The sequence below is a fragment of the Thalassophryne amazonica genome, chromosome 2 (assembly GCF_902500255.1).
Source record: "Thalassophryne amazonica chromosome 2, fThaAma1.1, whole genome shotgun sequence".
NCBI classification, from domain to species: domain Eukaryota; kingdom Metazoa; phylum Chordata; class Actinopteri; order Batrachoidiformes; family Batrachoididae; genus Thalassophryne; species Thalassophryne amazonica.
The window spans coordinates 75,009,489-75,026,644 of record NC_047104.1 but is presented as its reverse complement, the minus strand read 5'-3'; the positions used below and the strand labels follow the sequence as shown (position 1 = coordinate 75,026,644).

The following is a 17,156-nucleotide window of genomic DNA, read 5'->3' as shown; positions in this document are numbered from 1 at the left end:
GAGGGCAGGCCCACGTCGCTCTTTTGAGCTGAGCCCGGCCGGGCCCCATGGGCTAAGGCCCGACCACCAGGCCCTCGCGCGTGACACCCAACCCCAGGCCTGGCTCCAGGGTGGGACCCCGGCTCCGCCATACCAGGCGATGTCTCGGTCCTTGATTTTTTTACTGGTCATGGAGGTTCTGAACTGTCCTTAGTCTGACCCGTCACCTAGGACCTGTTTGCCTTGGCAGACCCTACAGGGAGCACAAAAAGCCCCCGACAACATAGCTCCTAGGATCATCCGGGTACGCAAACTCCCCCACCACGATAAGGTGGCAGCTAGAGGGGGAGTAATAATAATAATTTGACACAGTTCCAAAAGCACCTCAAAACACACCTCTTTTCTCTTGCTTATCCTCCCTAAATCCCCTTCCCCCCGCCCTCTACCTCCCTCCTCCCACTCTTGTGAAGCGACCTTGGGTATCATGAAAGGCACTATAGAAATCCAATTCATTATAATAATAATAATAATAATAATAATAATGACTTGGATTTCTATAGTGCCTATCATGATACCCAAGGTTGCTTCACAAGAATGGGAGGAGGGAGGTAGAGGGCGGGGGAGGGGGATTTAGGGAGGATAAGCAAGAGAAAAGAGGTGTGTTTTGAGGTGCTTTCAGAACTGTGTCAAAGAAGTGGCAGAACGGATGGGAAGGGGCAGGCTGTTCCAAAGGGTAGGGGCAATTACACAGAAAGCCCTATCTCCAAAGGTTCTGAGTCTGGTGTGGGGAATGGAGAGTAGGTCCTTGCTGACCTACTCGTGCAGCTGAGTGATTATTTGGGCCTTTCTGTATGGAGTTTGCATGTTCTCCCCGTGTTTGAGTGGGTTTCCTCCAACTGCTACGATTTCCTCCCACATTTAAAGACATGCAGGTTAGGTGAATTGGAAACTTTGTAATTGTCCAGTTCTCCCTTGCAAAGGAGGTCTCAGTCTCAGTGGGACTAACTTGGTTAAATAAAGGTTAAATTAAATTATGGATGTAACCGCCCGTTCAACTGCGTGTGCAGCTCTGCTGCTCTGAGACACTTTAACTCACAGTGACACAGTGTTTTCGGTGTGATTGCGCAGTGTTCATGTCTGGTGCACATAATGATTGTGTGCCACAGACTTTGCACATTACTATAGTTCCTTTTTGCACCCCGAACAGGATGCACCGGGGTGAAGTCCGGCTCATCGGCAACACAGTCCGGACGTGCCGGCAGGTTTTGGCGTGTCTGGACCATTTCAAAGTTCCCTCGAACGTGATCAGAATGCTCCGAATGCTGTTGAATTGCCATTTCGAATGCTTAGAATGCAGCCAGACTGTGGTCAGACTGCACTTTGACCACCTTTTGAGCTTTTTCCAGCCTCTAGTGTGACGGGGTGTTATATCGGGGTGAATGTGAGGCATTATTTATAAAGCGCTTTGATCATCTGATGCAGGACACGCGCTATATATAAATGCAGTCCATTTACCATTAGTTGCAGCCCTATAGTTAACAATATCATATTTTTAATTTTGGTTTTGTTTGGTGGGTGGTCCACAGGGACACATTTCCAGGAACCTTCTTCTCTACAGTTGAATACTGATGGGTGCAGAGAAGCACCAGGAGTTTATGATAACTTGCAGCCAACACATGCTGCATCTGTATGTGGCTTACTAGCAGAAAAAAAACTAACAGAAAAGATCTCAGTGTACATAAGAAGCCTTAAGTTAGAGTAGATCATAGTATGTTAAATCAGACACATCTCTGTTGTAGATTAATCATAAGAGTTGAGTACCGTGCGAGAATTTTGAATATTGTCTTCATCAGTTCTTTTGTCATGTCATAAGGAAAGAATGCTAATGCAGAAATGACAAAACCCCTCAGAATGTTAAACTTTTATATTAATAAAGAAAATATACGCTAAATCTTGGTGTGAACAATTGCTGCCTTCTGGTGGTTGCATGAAGGTCAGTGGGGTCATTACAATTCCTCATCCTGTTTGTGGGTATTACCTGGGTATCTAGTGCCACCATCTGGCATTTTAATGGAATGCCACCTGAAACATGTGGAATATGTCGACTTCCAATTCCTGTGGGTGATATAGAAATACATTACCATCTGGCTGGTTGGTGGAATTACACAAGACCTCAACTGTTGGCATTTTCAACTATTAAGCTGGAGACAGAGTTCTTCTGTTATTCAATTTATGCAGACTGAAGTAGTGATTACCTTTGGTTAGTTTTGTTAGGTAAATATGCCTGTGGTTAGTTTTCTTAGATTAATATAATCTATGAGTCAGTTTGAAAATATGTTGATTGTAAAAACAAACAACAAAAAAAAAAAACAAAGAAAATGGTAAGGAATGGACAGTTTTAGCACATACAGACTAATTAACTAATTATTTCTCACTGACTGCTTTCCAGGTTCATGACAGATGGGTCACACTGTTCCTGGATGGACTGGAGGATGATGGGACACCATTTGATACACAGACTATGACCTCCAGACTGAACGATATCAATGATGATGGTGCCATGAGGGTGGGACTCAGCTCCAGTGGTAAAGATTGTTCTTTCACATCTTCTCTCTCTCTCTCTCTCTTTCTTTCTCTCTCTGTCTCTGTGTGTGTGTGTGGGGGGGGTTCCAAATGTAAGTGTACATACACCTTTGCTAAAACCATTCAAACTCTTCCTAACTACACATTACCTATTTTATCAAACAATGTGTTCCATCCTTTCATTCATCATGAATGCTGTATTCACCCAATAATTATAATAATTTTATGTAATTTAGCTATGCATAAAGGTATAGCAATGACAAGCAAGGTAAAGAAAATACATTAGCTGATGTTTGTCACCAAGCATCCTGTCACTTCTGTGGCTGGGAGCCCATGAATGATATCAGCTGTCCATGTTTGAATTTGTGAGAAACTCTTGTACTTATATACAGTAGCACAGATGGAAGCTATTTTCAAGCTTGTATTCAGCTTTGTAAAATGGCCTATGTATGTACATTATATGTGTTTATCATCATGCAGTGTCAGTGACATATGACCTCCCCCACAAACACACATGGTTCCTGTGCTTCTATCGACTACACCTTTGAATTATTGGTGCTGCCTGGGAGCGATCTCAGTCAATAACAGAGAAATTGAGAGAAAAATGATATCCCTTCATCTGCAGGGTGATAAACGAGTGTTTTTCTTCTCGTTTATCAGACATTGATCACTGCTTCATGGCAGGTAGCATCTGATCAGCTGAGGATCACATCATAGGAGGTGATCAATAGCAGTGATTGGCTCAGGGGAATGTGTGTGTGTGTGTGTGTGTGTGTGTGTGTGTGTGTGTGTGTGTGTGTGTGTGTGTGTGTGTGTGTGTGTGTGTGTGTGTGTGTGTGTGTGTGTGTGTGTGTGTGTGTGTGTGTGTGTGTGAGGGGAAAAAAAACAAACAAAAGGAATGCAGGGGTTGTGTCTGAAATTCTAATCAGTGCATTGATCATGTGCAGTGTGATCAGATCAGTATTGATTAAAAAAATGTCTTTTTTGCAGGGGGTTTTCCTGATAAATAAAAATATTTGCAGGTGCTGTGTAAGGATGGTACATCCTTGATTTAATTTATTTCAATTTAATTTATTTCATTTATATAGTGCCAAATCACAACAAGTTGCCTCAAAGCGCTTCACACAAGCAAGGTCTAACCTTACCAACCCCAAGAGCAAGCATACAGGCAACAGTGGTAAAGAAAAAAACTCCCTCTGATGATCTGGGGAAGAAACTTCAAGCAGACCAGACTCAAAGGGGTGACCCTCTGCTTGGGCCATGCTACCGACACAATTGACAAAAAATTTCCAAAACAAATATAGAGGAAATTTTGCCGGTGCACAGGACGGGAGGTTTACAGAAGAATACACCACACCCATCTCTGGATGGAGCCGCAACTCAACCAGAGAGAAAAAACAGAATCAGGCATCAGAAAGACAACAGATAGTGTAATTTGTTAGCATTAAGCAACAAGAAATACAGAAGAAATACTAAGGTGACCACCGGCCACTAGCCCTTGATCTGTAAGGATGATCTGTAAGGATGGTACATCCTTGCAAACTTTGATGTTTTCCTGAATCTGCTGCTTTTAACACCTTAGAATTTCTGTTTCTTCAAAATGACAGAGGAGAGGTGGAGGTTATGTGATCACTGCTATCTCTCTGTTATATTGGCAAAAGACATCTCTCTGCTCATGCTTTGCATTGCAGCAACCACCATACCATGGGACCCGCTGGGGTCCTTGATGACAACCACCCAGGCAGACAACTGGTTCATTCTCACCTCTCAAAAGTAACCATCTATCTACTGCAACCAGGTTAAACATTCCCCTTTACCTTCTCCAGTCACTGGCATCCTCAGCACAGAGACACCTATGTGTTGCCTCATGCCCAGAGAAAAGCACCACATCACCAAAATGGTGTGCATAATGTACCCTCACAAAGTAAGTGATACTCCTCATCTGAGTCTCCCTGAGTAACCGCTTATTTGTCACAAAGTCAGTCTAGTGATACATAACGATCCTCCGAAGACACAGAGTACCAAAGACATCTAGTCACTGCCTTGGGTCACTAGCATCCAAATCTCACAACCATACAGTAAAACAGGAATCACTAGGACTCTAAAATCATGGAACTTTATTTTCCAGCCTAGATATCTGCATCACCAGCGACCTTATGACTCCATGAACTCTTCCCAGGCTTCTCTTGATCCCAGAGATAGAGGACCCAGAAACATGTATGTCACTGTTGAGATAACCCAGTACTGCAGAACTTTCACCACATACAAATACATTTCTGATGGCAAAGTCCAAGAAGTCATTCAAAGCCTAGGTCTTTGCCTTTGCTCGGCTTCTCTATTGCTGCAATCAGGGCAGCAGATTGATTCCACAAAAAGAGCAGCATCGTCAAACTCATTAAAACTTTACAAATTTATGGAAAGATGATAGTCAGTGAAGACTTGAATAACTTTGGTGGCAATTTGCCTCAGTTTTTCTGTTTTTCATCTTGCCTTGTGACTTCACAAAGCTCTAATGGAGTTTAAAGAGTTGACTGCTGGTTCAAAAATTTGAGTTGTCTTCTAGTTTTAGAGCTGTTTTGGTCTTTCGATGGAGCTGTTGCAAGTTGATGTATTTGTAATCGACATGTCTGTTGCTCAAGTGTAAGAGACAGTGGATAAAAATGCAGAAAGGTTTAACAGTGGATTTTGCTGGTGTTCATGGGAGTAGATGCTGAGGCACAAAAGGAGAAGGCACCTATGGTTTGGAGGGAGGTCAAGAGCACAGTAGCCAGGGCCAGGTGGAGCCTGTGGAGGTGGTGGTGGCACTAAGCTAAAAAAACAAGGAGTGACAGGGTTACGACAAAACAGAGTAATGCTGACTGAAAAATACTAGAGTCGGAGTTCTACAAAGTTTTGGGCCACGTTACCACAGATGAATGCAAGGATCTGGTGAGGATGGAGTGAAGAGCTGTGGTTGAAATCCTGTAAGGAGTGAATGGTTGCAGGTGTTGTAGCTGCCACAGGTGTGTCCAAATAATCAGCTCCACTGGCAAAACAAGGAGGGAGAAAGAGCACAGCAACAGAGCCTAATCACAGCAGTGTGATGGACACCCCCCCAACAACAACAACAACACAAAATAAAAATCACGCTGAATCCATGCCATCTGTCTTCAGTTCTAACAAAACAAAAACAAAGAGCATTAACTGGGAAAGACAGAGAATGAGACATTGAAACAGAGAGAAAGAAGACAGAGACCTACAGAGAGAAAAGAGAATTAAGGCTTATAGCTTACATCATCCCAGTAACAATAGGGAGAGTGCTTTTCAGAGGAAGGTATAATCCCATTTCCACACGAGAACGAAAGCCTGAGCCAAAGCCTGAGGCTGCACAACCACACCTGTTCTAACACACTTACATCTCATAACACTTTCTGTTTTAGTCTCAAAAATCTCCCCAACTACACACAAACACACATGCACGTGCTGTAGCTGGACCAAACATGGCAAAGCATCTTCTGGATGTACGGCCTGAATCGAGCTGAAAGGGGAAAGATCTCAAAATACCAAGACCTGAAAAATGACCTAAGAACAACATGGTCATTGAAAGACATTGATATCATTCCAGTTGTGGTAGGAGCAACAGGCCTGATGAAAAAGAACCTGAAGAAATACCTTGAGGCAATCCCCGGTCACCCAAGTGCACATGAGGTGCAGTTGTCTGCGATTAAGGGAACGATCACCATCTTGAAGAGAGCCCTCGGATACAATGCCAGATCTGGTTAAGATAACTATAGAACCTAGGATGCAACTTTAGACCCCAGGTTTGGGGCCCATTGCATTCTACTAAAAAGACATCAAAGATAAATGAAAAAACAAAAGACAAGGCTAGATACAACAAAGGTTCTGTGACTGCTTAGAGACATGATCCATAAGGGTTCTCAAACCACAGACAAGTTTGTTGGACACAAAATCATTCTGACACGGTTCTCGTCTGTGTGTTTGAGATCCAGTATGGGTGTATGACTATACTGGTGTGTGGAGATGTGCTGGGGCCTTTTATTGTTGTGGATGAGGTGTCTTCTGCTTTGCATTACAAAATGTCAGTTTGTGTTTGGACTATGTTGCTTGATTGAGACATGTCAGTGTTTTATTGTTTTTGGCTTGTCTGTAATCTCTGCTGATGAGAAATTGCAAAAACAAGCAAAATAACTTCAATTATGTGGGAACAGTAAACAAGGCTGCTGTGATGCTTCACAGATATCAAGTTTCAGCTATGCTGCACTTTATTTTGACAGGAAATGAATGTGAAAAGTTAAAAGAAGACAGATGATGGTTGTCAAAAAAAAAAATCAGTTCCCTACGCAAATACAACAGGACCTATCTGTATGTTCTATTTAGTGCCTCACCACTGTTACCAACTTGGCCACTTTCTTGCTAAATCTCATGACTTTCCAAACCCTCTTGATGACTTATTTTCTCAAAAGCGACTAGCTACAAATCTAGCTACCTTTCCTGGCGTCACTGGAGACTTTTCCGGTGTTTGGCGACTCAGATCAAGTCTGTGTTCTCACCGAGCGGCAGTGGGTCTCCCCACTTCTGCTGCTGCTGCAAAGCCACAGAGCCCTATTGCAAAGCACTAAGCAGAGGGATATCTACAGTTCTCCTCATTCAAACACGCACGTGCGATGCCTCCGTGGCTGTTGCCGCATTGAACAGCAACCCTGCCTCAGACTCAGTCAGCTTTTACCTCGTTTGTTGCACTGTGAATAATTAGCCTCCAGACTTTGAGGATCCCTGGCCTTGAGAAGTTGTTATTTTGAGAAGTGATAGCCAATTTTAATGGCAAAATAAACAAACAAACCAACAGTCAAGTTTATTTCTAGTTCAGTATTATTAAAGTGTTTTTACTCATTTCTTTGTCACAACATTTTTTTTGTTCAACAAATACATTAACAGTAAAGTGAACGGCAAACGAACAAAGGGCGAGGCCACAATAACACTCACATTATGATCATTGTAAATAGAAAGAGATAGAAAAAAAAAAAATTGTACAATAACAAAAGTAAAGGCATTCTTTAACATTAATTCTCTTCAAAAAATTCCTTGTCGAGCGTGGCAGTTTTATAACATTTGGAAGAGTCTATAAGCTTAACCTTTTATCTACGGCGATGGCGCCCACGCCATATTTGCCATATGCGTATTTTGTTTACCGTAACTCCGCCATAGTTTGTCCAATCCGAATGATTCAAAGTGCATTGTTAAGCTAACACCAAGGGCTTTCCAATGATATATGGTATATTACAGTAAACGTAAGCCTGTGACGTCATAACGCAGAGGAAAAACACGGAAGTTTCACACTAGTGCGCCGCTGATTCTCATTACCGTAAATTCTCATGTAAGCCCTCAATCTGAAACATTTCAACACTGACAGCAAGCCAAGAACCCGTGCTTTCCAACAGTATGCTATATGTTGCATATATTACGGTAAAGTGCGTTCGGTGACTTTTGAAACAAGGGAAAAGTAGGAAAAAGAGAGCAAAAGTGACAGAAAAGTACAGAGACAGACAGCAAACATAAATGTAGTAATTTTTGAGGAAAAGGCAGGGTGTCAGTGTCATTTGTGAAGGTGTGTGTGCGTGTTTGTGTGGGTGTGATGGCGCCATCAGCCACAAGCCATTGCCCGGTGCCAACAAGCAGTGGAAACCCAACTTGCCAGCGATCCACAAAGGGGCAGCGTTCTTGCAAGGTTTGCAAGAGGTCAACCTGCTGGATGTGCAAACTTTGTAAAATTGGCCTCTGTCTTCAGCCAGACAGAAACTGTTACAAACAGTACCACACTGACTGATGTAGTTTAGATCTAATTTTGATTCTTGGTTATATATTTGTATATAGTTTGACACTTCATTGTTTTATTCATATTCAATCAATTTTTCAATCAATTTTATTTATATAGCGCCAAATCACAACAAACAGTTGCCCCAAGGCGCTTTATATTGTAAGGCAAGGCCATACAATAATTACGTAAAAACCCCAATGGTCAAAACGACCCCCTGTGAGCAAGCACTTGGCGACAGTGGGAAGGAAAAACTCCCTTTTAACAGGAAGAAACCTCCAGCAGAACCAGGCTCAGGGAGGGGCAATCTTCTGCTGGGACTGGTTGGGGCTGAGGGAGAGAACCAGGAAAAAGACATGCTGTGGAGGGGAGCAGAGATCAATCACTAATGATTAAATGCAGAGTGGTGCATACAGAGCAAAAAGAGAAAGAAACACTCAGTGCATTATGGGAACCCCCAGCTGTCTAAGTCTATAGCAGCATAACTAAGGGATGCTTCAGGGTCACCTGATCCAGCCCTAACTATAAGCTTTAGCAAAAAGGAAAGTTTTAAGCCTAATCTTAAAAGTAGAGAGGGTGTCTGTCTCCCTGATCCGAATTGGGAGCTGGTTCCACAGGAGAGGAGCCTGAAAGCTGAAGGCTCTGCCTCCCATTCTACTCTTACAAACCCTAGGAACTACAAGTAAGCCTGCAGTCTGAGAGCAAAGCGCTCTATTGGGGTGATATGGTACTATGAGGTCCCTAAGATAAGAAGGGACCTGATTATTCAAAACCTTATAAGTAAGAAGAAGAATTTTAAATTCTATTCTAGAATTAACAGGAAGCCAATGAAGAGAGGCCAATATGGGTGAGATATGCTCTCTCCTTCTAGTCCCCGTCAGTACTCTAGCTGCAGCATTTTGAATTAACTGAAGGCTTTTCAGGGAACTTTAGGACAACCTGATAATAATGAATTACAATAGTCCAGCCTAGAGGAAATAAATGCATGAATTAGTTTTTCAGCATCACTCTGAGACAAGACCTTTCTAATTTTAGAGATATTGCGTAAATGCAAAAAAGCAGTCTTACATACAACCCCTGGCAAAAAGTATGGAATCACCGGCCTCGGAGGATGTTCATTCAGTTGTTTAATTTTGTAGAAAAAAAGCAGATCACAGACATGACACAAAACTAAAGTCATTTCAAATGGCAACTTTCTGGCTTTAAGAAACACTATAAGAAATCAAGAAAAAAGATTGTGGCAGTCAGTAACGGTTACTTTTTTAGACCAAGCAAAGGAAAAAAATATGGAATCACTCAATTCTGAGGAAAAAATTATGGAATCACCCTGTAAATTTTCATCCCCAAAACTAACACCTGCATCATATCAGATCTGCTCGTTAGTCTGCATCTAAAAAGGAGTGAACACACCTTGGAGAGCTGTTGCACCAAGTGGACTGACATGAATCATGGCTCCAACATGAGAGATGTCAATTGAAACAAAGGAGAGGATTATCAAACTCTTAAAAGAGAGTAAATCATCACGCAATGTTGCAAAAGATGTTGGTTGTTCACAGTCAGCTGTGTCTAAACTCTGGACCAAATATAAACAACATGGGAAGGTTGTTAAAGGCAAACATACTGGTAGACCAAGGAAGACATCAAAGCGTCAAGACAGAAAACTTAAAGAAATATGTCTCAAAAATCAAAAAATGTACAACAAAACAAATGAGGAACGAATGGGAGGAAACTGAATTCAACGTCTGTGACCGAACTGTAAGAAACCGCCTAAAGGAAATGGGATTTACATACAGAAAAGCTAAACGAAAGGCATCATTAACACCTAAACAGAAAAAAACAAGGTTACAATGGGCTAAGGAAAAGCAATTGTGGACTGTGGATGACTGGATGAAGTCATATTCAGTGATGAATCTCGAATCTGCATTGGGCAAGGTGATGATGCTGGAACTTTTGTTTGGTGCCTTTCCAATGAGATTTATAAAGATGACTGCCTGAAGAGAACATGTAAATTTCCACAGTCATTGATGATATGGGGCTGCATGTCAGGTAAAGGCACTGGGGAGATGGCTGTCATTACATCATCAATAAATGCACAAGTTTATGTTGATATTTTGGACAATTGAAAGGATGTTTGGGAATGATGAAATCATTTTTCAAGATGATAATGCATCTTGCCATAGAGCAAAAACTGCAAAAACATTCCTTGCAAAAAGACACATAGGGTCAATGTCATGGCATAGGGTCAATGTCAATGAGCAGATCTGATTTGATGCAGGTGTTAATTTGGGGGATGAAATTTACAGGGTGATTCCATAATTTTTTCCTCAGAATTGAGTGATTCCATATTTTTTTCCTCTGCTTGGTCTAAAAAAGTAACCGTTACTGACTGCCACAATCTTTTTTCTTGATTTCTTATAGTGTTTCTTAAAGCCAGAAAGTTGCCATTTGAAATGACTTTAGTTTTGTGTCATGTCTGTGATCTGCTTTTTTTCTACAAAATTAAACAACTGAATGAACATCCTCTAAGGCCGGTGATTCCATAATTTTTGCCAGGGGTTGTATTTGTTTAATATGCGCTTTGACTGACATATCCTGATCAAAAATGACTCCAAGATTTCTCACAGTATTACTAGAGGTCAGGGTAATGCCATCCAGAGTAAGGATCTGGTTAGACACCATGTTTCTAAGATTTGTGGGGCCAAGTACAATAACTTCAGTTTTATCTGAGTTTAAAAGCAGGAAATTAGAGGTCATCCATGTCCTTATGTCTGTAAGACAATCCTGCAGTTTATCTAATTGGTGTGTGTCCTCTGGCTTCATGGATAGATAAAGCTGGGTATCATCTGCGTAACAATGAAAATTTAAGCAATGCCGTCTAATAATACTGCCTAAGGGAAGCATGTATAAAGTGAATAAAATTGGTCCTAGCACAGAACCTTGTGGAACTCCATAATTAACCTTAGTCTGTGAAGAAGATTCCCCATTTACATGAACAAATTGTAATCTATTAGATAAATATGATTCAGACCACCGCAGCGCAGTGCCTTTAATACCTATGGCATGCTCTAATCTCTGTAATAAAATTTTATGGTCAACAGTATCAAAAGCAGCACTGAGGTCTAACAGAACAAGCACAGAGATGAGTCCACTGTCTGAGGCCATAAGAAGATCATTTGTAAGCTTCACTAATGCTGTTTCTGTACTATGATGAATTCTAAAACCTGACTGAAACTCTTCAAATAGACCATTCCTCTGCAGATGATCAGTTAGCTGTTTTACAACTACCCTTTCAAGAATTTTTGAGAGAAAAGGAAGGTTGGAGATTGGCCTATAATTAGCTAAGATAGCTGGGTCAAGTGATGGCTTATAAGTAATGGTTTAATTACTGCCACCTTAAAAGCCTGTGGTACATAGCCAACTAACAAAGATAGATTGATCATATTTAAGATCGAAGCATTAAATAATGGTAGGGCTTCCTTGAGCAGCCTGGTAGGAATGGGGTCTAATAGACTTGTTGATGGTTTGGATGAAGTAACTAATGAAAATAACTCGGAACAATCGGAGAGAAAGAGTCTAACCAAATACCGGCATCACTGAAAGCAGCCAAAGATAACGATACGTCTTTGGGATGGTTATGAGTAATTTTTTCTCTAATAGTTAACATTTTATTAGCAAAGAAAGTCATGAAGTCATTACTAGTTAAAGTTAAAGGAATACTTGGCTCAATAGAGCTCTGACTCTTTGAGTAGAAAGATGAGTAGAAAGATGTCCTAGCTTTACGGAGGGCTTTTTTATAGAGCAACAGACTCTTTTTCCAGGCTAAGTGAAGATCTTCTAAATTAGTGAGACGCCATTTCCTCTCCAACTTACGGGTTTATCTGCTTTAAGCTGCGAGTTTGTGAGTTATACCACGGAGTCAGGCACTTCTGATTTAAAGCTCTCTTTTTCAGAGGAGCTACAGCATCCAAAGTTGTCTTCAATGAGGATGTAAAACTATTGACGAGATACTCTATCTCACTTACAGAGTTTAGGTAGCTACTCTGCACTGTGTTGCTATATGGCATTAGAGAACATAAAGAAGGAACATATCCTTAAACCTTGTTACAGCGCTTTCTGAAAGACTTCTAGTGTAATGAAACTTATTCCCCACTGCTGGGTCGTCCATCAGAGTAAATGTAAATGTTATTAAGAAATGATCAGACAGAAGGGGTTTTCAGGGAATACTGTTAAGTCTTCAGTTTCCATACCATAAGTCAGAAGAAGATCTAAGATATGATTAAAGTGGTGGGTGGACTCATTTACATTTTGAGCAAAGCCAATTGAGTCTAATAATAGATTAAATGCAGTGTTGAGGCTGTCATTCTCAGCATCTGTGTGGATGTTAAAATCGCCCACTATAATTATCTTATCTGAGCTAAGCACTAAGTCAGACAAAAGTTCTGAAAATTCACAGAGAAAACTCACAGTAACGACCAGGAGGACGATAGATAACAACAAATAAAACTGGTTTTTGGGACTTCCAATTTGGATGGACAAGACTAAGAGTCAAGCTTTCAAATGAATTAAAGCTCTGTCTGGGTTTTTGATTAATTAATAAGCTGGAATGGAAGATTGCTGCTAATCCTCCGCCTCGGCCCGTGCTACGAGCGTTCTGGCAGTTAGTGTGACTCGGGGGTGTTGACTCATTTAAACTAACATATTCATCCTGCTGTAACAGGTTTCTGTAAGGCAGAATAAATCAATATGTTGATCAATTATTATATCATTTACTAACAGGGACTTAGAAGAGAGAGACCTAATGTTTAATAGACCACATTTAACTGTTTTAGTCTGTGGTGTAGTTGAAGGTGCTATATTATTTTTCTTTTTGAATTTTATGCTTAAATAGATTTTTGCTGGTTATTGGTGGTCTGGGAGCAGGTGCGGGAGAGACTGGAGAAGCCACCATGCTAAACCGGCTAAGAGCTAGTAGCTGCGCTAAGCTAGCGGATTCCTAAAAACACGCAAAGTGAATAACGTGTAAATAATTTAGAGGTGATTCAGCAGAGGGAGTGCTTTAGTTAAGGCACGTGAAGATAACACTGAAACAAATCGTTATCTAGGTAACTAGATCAATCTAACTGCGCAGATTAGACAGCTAACAGATACAGCAAAACACCGCTGTGCTCTGGAACAGGAAGTGATACAATACCCTGAGCGATATAAATGAGTGATTTATTGCACATTTTAATACTACAGATAATAATTGATATATTTATATATAGTTTTGCACTTTGTTTGTTGTTATTCATATTGTTTGGTTCTGCAGTTTAATATTGGTTTTGCATATTTTCGCCTTGTAAATGTTTACTTTTGCACTGTTTCTGCACTGTTCTGAGTTCCAGACACACAAAATTAATTATTTTGATTGTAAACACTTACAGCTTCCTGTTAAAAATGTGAAATCCAAACTTCCTTTACATAACGATCATTTTTCACTAAAAAACTGAAAAAAAAATCAAGTTTGTTTTTGTGTTTTTTTTTTCTCATTTTAAATGCTAAAACTTACAAATAATGTGTATAAATAGTTAATCAGGTGTAATATAATTGAAATTCAGGTACTCTTGGAAAAGGGTACCAAAGCACACAAACATAGAACATTATTTCTTAATTTTATTGCTATAATAAAAACTTATAACCAATCGTCCATTTATAGCCTCAGTAGGTAAAGGGTTAACCCTCTGGGGCCGACGCCATCGTATACGACGGCTAAGACCAACTTTACTAAATTATAAATGATCTTTTAATGATATGAGATAGAAACGTACTTTTTTTGCTGAAAAGTTAACTCCGCTGACTTTCAAGCCAGCCATCTTTGTACTCCTCATAGAAGCTGTGTGATGACGTGCGCAATGTGAGTGTCCAATCGGAATTGGTTCACCGTCACATGGTTTTCCTAAATCCAATCGTAGGGCAGATTTACCTCACGTGAAAAGCCAAAGATCTTTTTCAGGAGTGATATGTTACTAGTTGGCCTGTTTGAATAGCCCCTGGGTGCTCCATTGAGTACATACTATTGGTCTCCAATGTGCCCTGCGCCATTACGCACAGCGATCAGTGAAAGCAGACAGAGAGCCTCTAATGACAGTCTCACGTGCTCAAACAAAGTGTGTAACTATCAGGATTGCTCCACTAGTTTGCATGTGAATGTTACTGGATAACTCTGTTGTTTTCTCGGCGTAAAGCACTGTTTACCATATCAGTGGAGCGAGGGGGAGGGCCTCTCCTCAGACTGTAAGGAGCCAAAGTGGGCCAAAGTGTGAATGAAAGCTGCTTTAGGAGCAGCACAGAACACTCCAAAACACAGTAGAAGTAGAAGTTTGTGATGTAACCTTTGTGTAATAGCAGACAGAAATTGGTTTGAGATGAGACAAACAAAACGAATTGACCATTTTGTATATATTGTTCAAAATGTGCATTTGTGATTATTGTTTGAACCTTTTTGTTGTACAGTCTTTCACATAAGACCTCAAATTACCTTTATAAAGTGTCAAAACAGTTGTTTATTATAGTTTGCTGTGTGTTTTCAATAAATGTGTGTGGAAAATTATTTTTCCGCTTTACTTTTTCCTTTCTTATTTCTGATTGTAAACCTTTATTACACTTATAAAACACAACAAAAACATATATATTATTAAAGCACAGATTGTCCTGAAAAAAAGAGACATAAAACTTGATTGTTTGATGCAGGGAGAGCTGCTAACAGCAAATAATAAAACATTTATGCCAGGCGACTGTCCAAAAAATGCCCTCAGAGGATATGACCACATAGCACCTGGCTGTGGCAGAGAGTGTTGTGTGGGCCGCTGAAGAGGAGATCTGGCACTCACACTTCCCCCGCACCGTCCGTATGATTGCGCCATTGATTTGATCCCAGGCGTTGAGTACCCGTCCAGTCGGCTATACAACCTCTCACGTCGAGAGTGCGAATCAATGGAGACCTACTTCCGGGACTCATTAGCTGCCGGGCTGATCCGAAACTCCACCTCCCCAATGGGTGCTGGTTTCTTTTTTGTGGGCAAGAAAGATGGCGGACTCCGTCCATGCATTGATTACAGGGGGCTGAACGAGATCAGGGTTCGCAATCGATACCCGTTGCCCCTGTTAGATTCAGTGTTCATGCCCCTGCATGGAGCCAAAATTTTCACCAAACTGGATCTTAGGAATGCTTATCACCTGGTTCGGATCCGGAAGGGAGATGAAGGAAGACGGCATTTAACACCCATTAGGTCACTTCGAGTACCTGGTCATGCGTTCGGCCTCACTAACGCCCCCGCGACGTTCCAAGCATTGGTAAATGAGTCTTGCGGGACTTCCTGCACCGATTCGTCTTCGTATACCTGGACGATATCCTCATCTTTTCCCCTGACCCTGAAACCCATGTTAAGCATGTACGTCAGGTCCTGCAGCAGTTGTTGGAGAACCGGCTGTTTGTGAAGGGGCGAGAAGTGCGAGTTCCACTGCACTTCTTTGTCCTTCCTGGGGTTTATCATCTCCTCCAACTCTGTCGCCCCTGATCCGGCCAAGGTCGTGGCGGTGAGAGATTGGCCCCAACCCACAAGCCGTAGGAAACTGCAACAGTTCCTCGGCTTTGCAAATTTCTACAGGAGGTTCATTAAGGGCTATAGTCAGGTAGTTAGCCCCCTGACAGCCCTGACCTCCTCTAAAGTCCCCTTCACTTAGTCGAATCGGTGCGAGGCCGCGTTTAGGGAGTTGAAACGTCGGTTTTCGACTGCACCAGTCCTGGTGCAGCCCGATCCTAGCCGCCAGTTTGTGGTTGAAGTGGACGCCTCCGACTCAGGGATAGGAGCCGTGTTGTCCCAGAGCGGAGAGTCCGACAAGGTCCTCCACCCCTGTGCCTATTTTTCCCGCAGGTTAACCCCGGCTGAACGGAACTATGACGTGGGCAATCGGGAACTCCTCACGGTGAAAGAGGCTCCTGAGGAGTGGAAACACCTGTTGGAGGGGCTGCGGCACCATTTATGGTTTTCACGGACCATCGGAACCTGGAGTATATCAGGACGCCAGCGATTTGAACCCAGCAAGCCCGCTGGTCACTGTTCTTTGGGCGTTTTGACTTCCGGATCACCTACCGCCCCGGGACCAAGAACCAAAGATCCGATGCCTTGTCCCGGGTTCACGAAGAGGAAGTCAAGACCGAGCTGTCGAATCCACCGGAACCAATCATCCCCAAGTCCACTATCGTGGCCACCCTCACCTGGGATGTGGAGAAGACCGTCTGGGAGGCCCTGGCACGGAGCCCGGACCCGGGAAACGGCCCGAAGAACCGTCTCTACGTCCCACCAGAAGCTAGAGCTGCTGTCCTGGACTTCTGTCATGGTTCCAAGCTCTCCTGTCATCCAGGGGTGCGAAGAACCGTGGCAGTGGTTCGGCAGCGCTTCTGGTGGGCGTCCATGGTGGCCGACGTCCGGGAATACCTCCAGGTCTGTACCATCTGCGTCACGGGCAAGGCATACCACAAAAGGGTACAAGGACTTATGCAACCGCTCCCGGTGCCTCATCGCCCCTGGTCCCACATCGGCCTGGACTTTGTCACGGGCCCCCCGCCCGTCCCAGGGCATGACGACCATCTTCACGATAGTGACCAATTCTCCCAACGGCCCAGGAGACAGCAGACCTCCTAGTCCACCACGTCGTGCATCTGCATGGGATACCAACAGACATTGTCTCGGATCGTGGTCCCCAGTTCTCCTCTCACGTCTGGAGGAGTTTCTGCAGAGAA

General features: G+C 42.4%; 1 protein-coding gene across 1 annotated transcript in view; it reads left to right on the top strand.

Annotated features, from left to right (window-relative positions):
* The window catches only part of ush2a (Usher syndrome 2A (autosomal recessive, mild)), a 1,147,097-nt gene that overhangs the window by 124,246 nt on the left and 1,005,695 nt on the right, over positions 1-17,156 (top strand). The window contains 1 exon segment of the mRNA XM_034188044.1: positions 2,429-2,564. Within this exon segment, the coding sequence (XP_034043935.1) occupies positions 2,429-2,564 (136 nt within the window).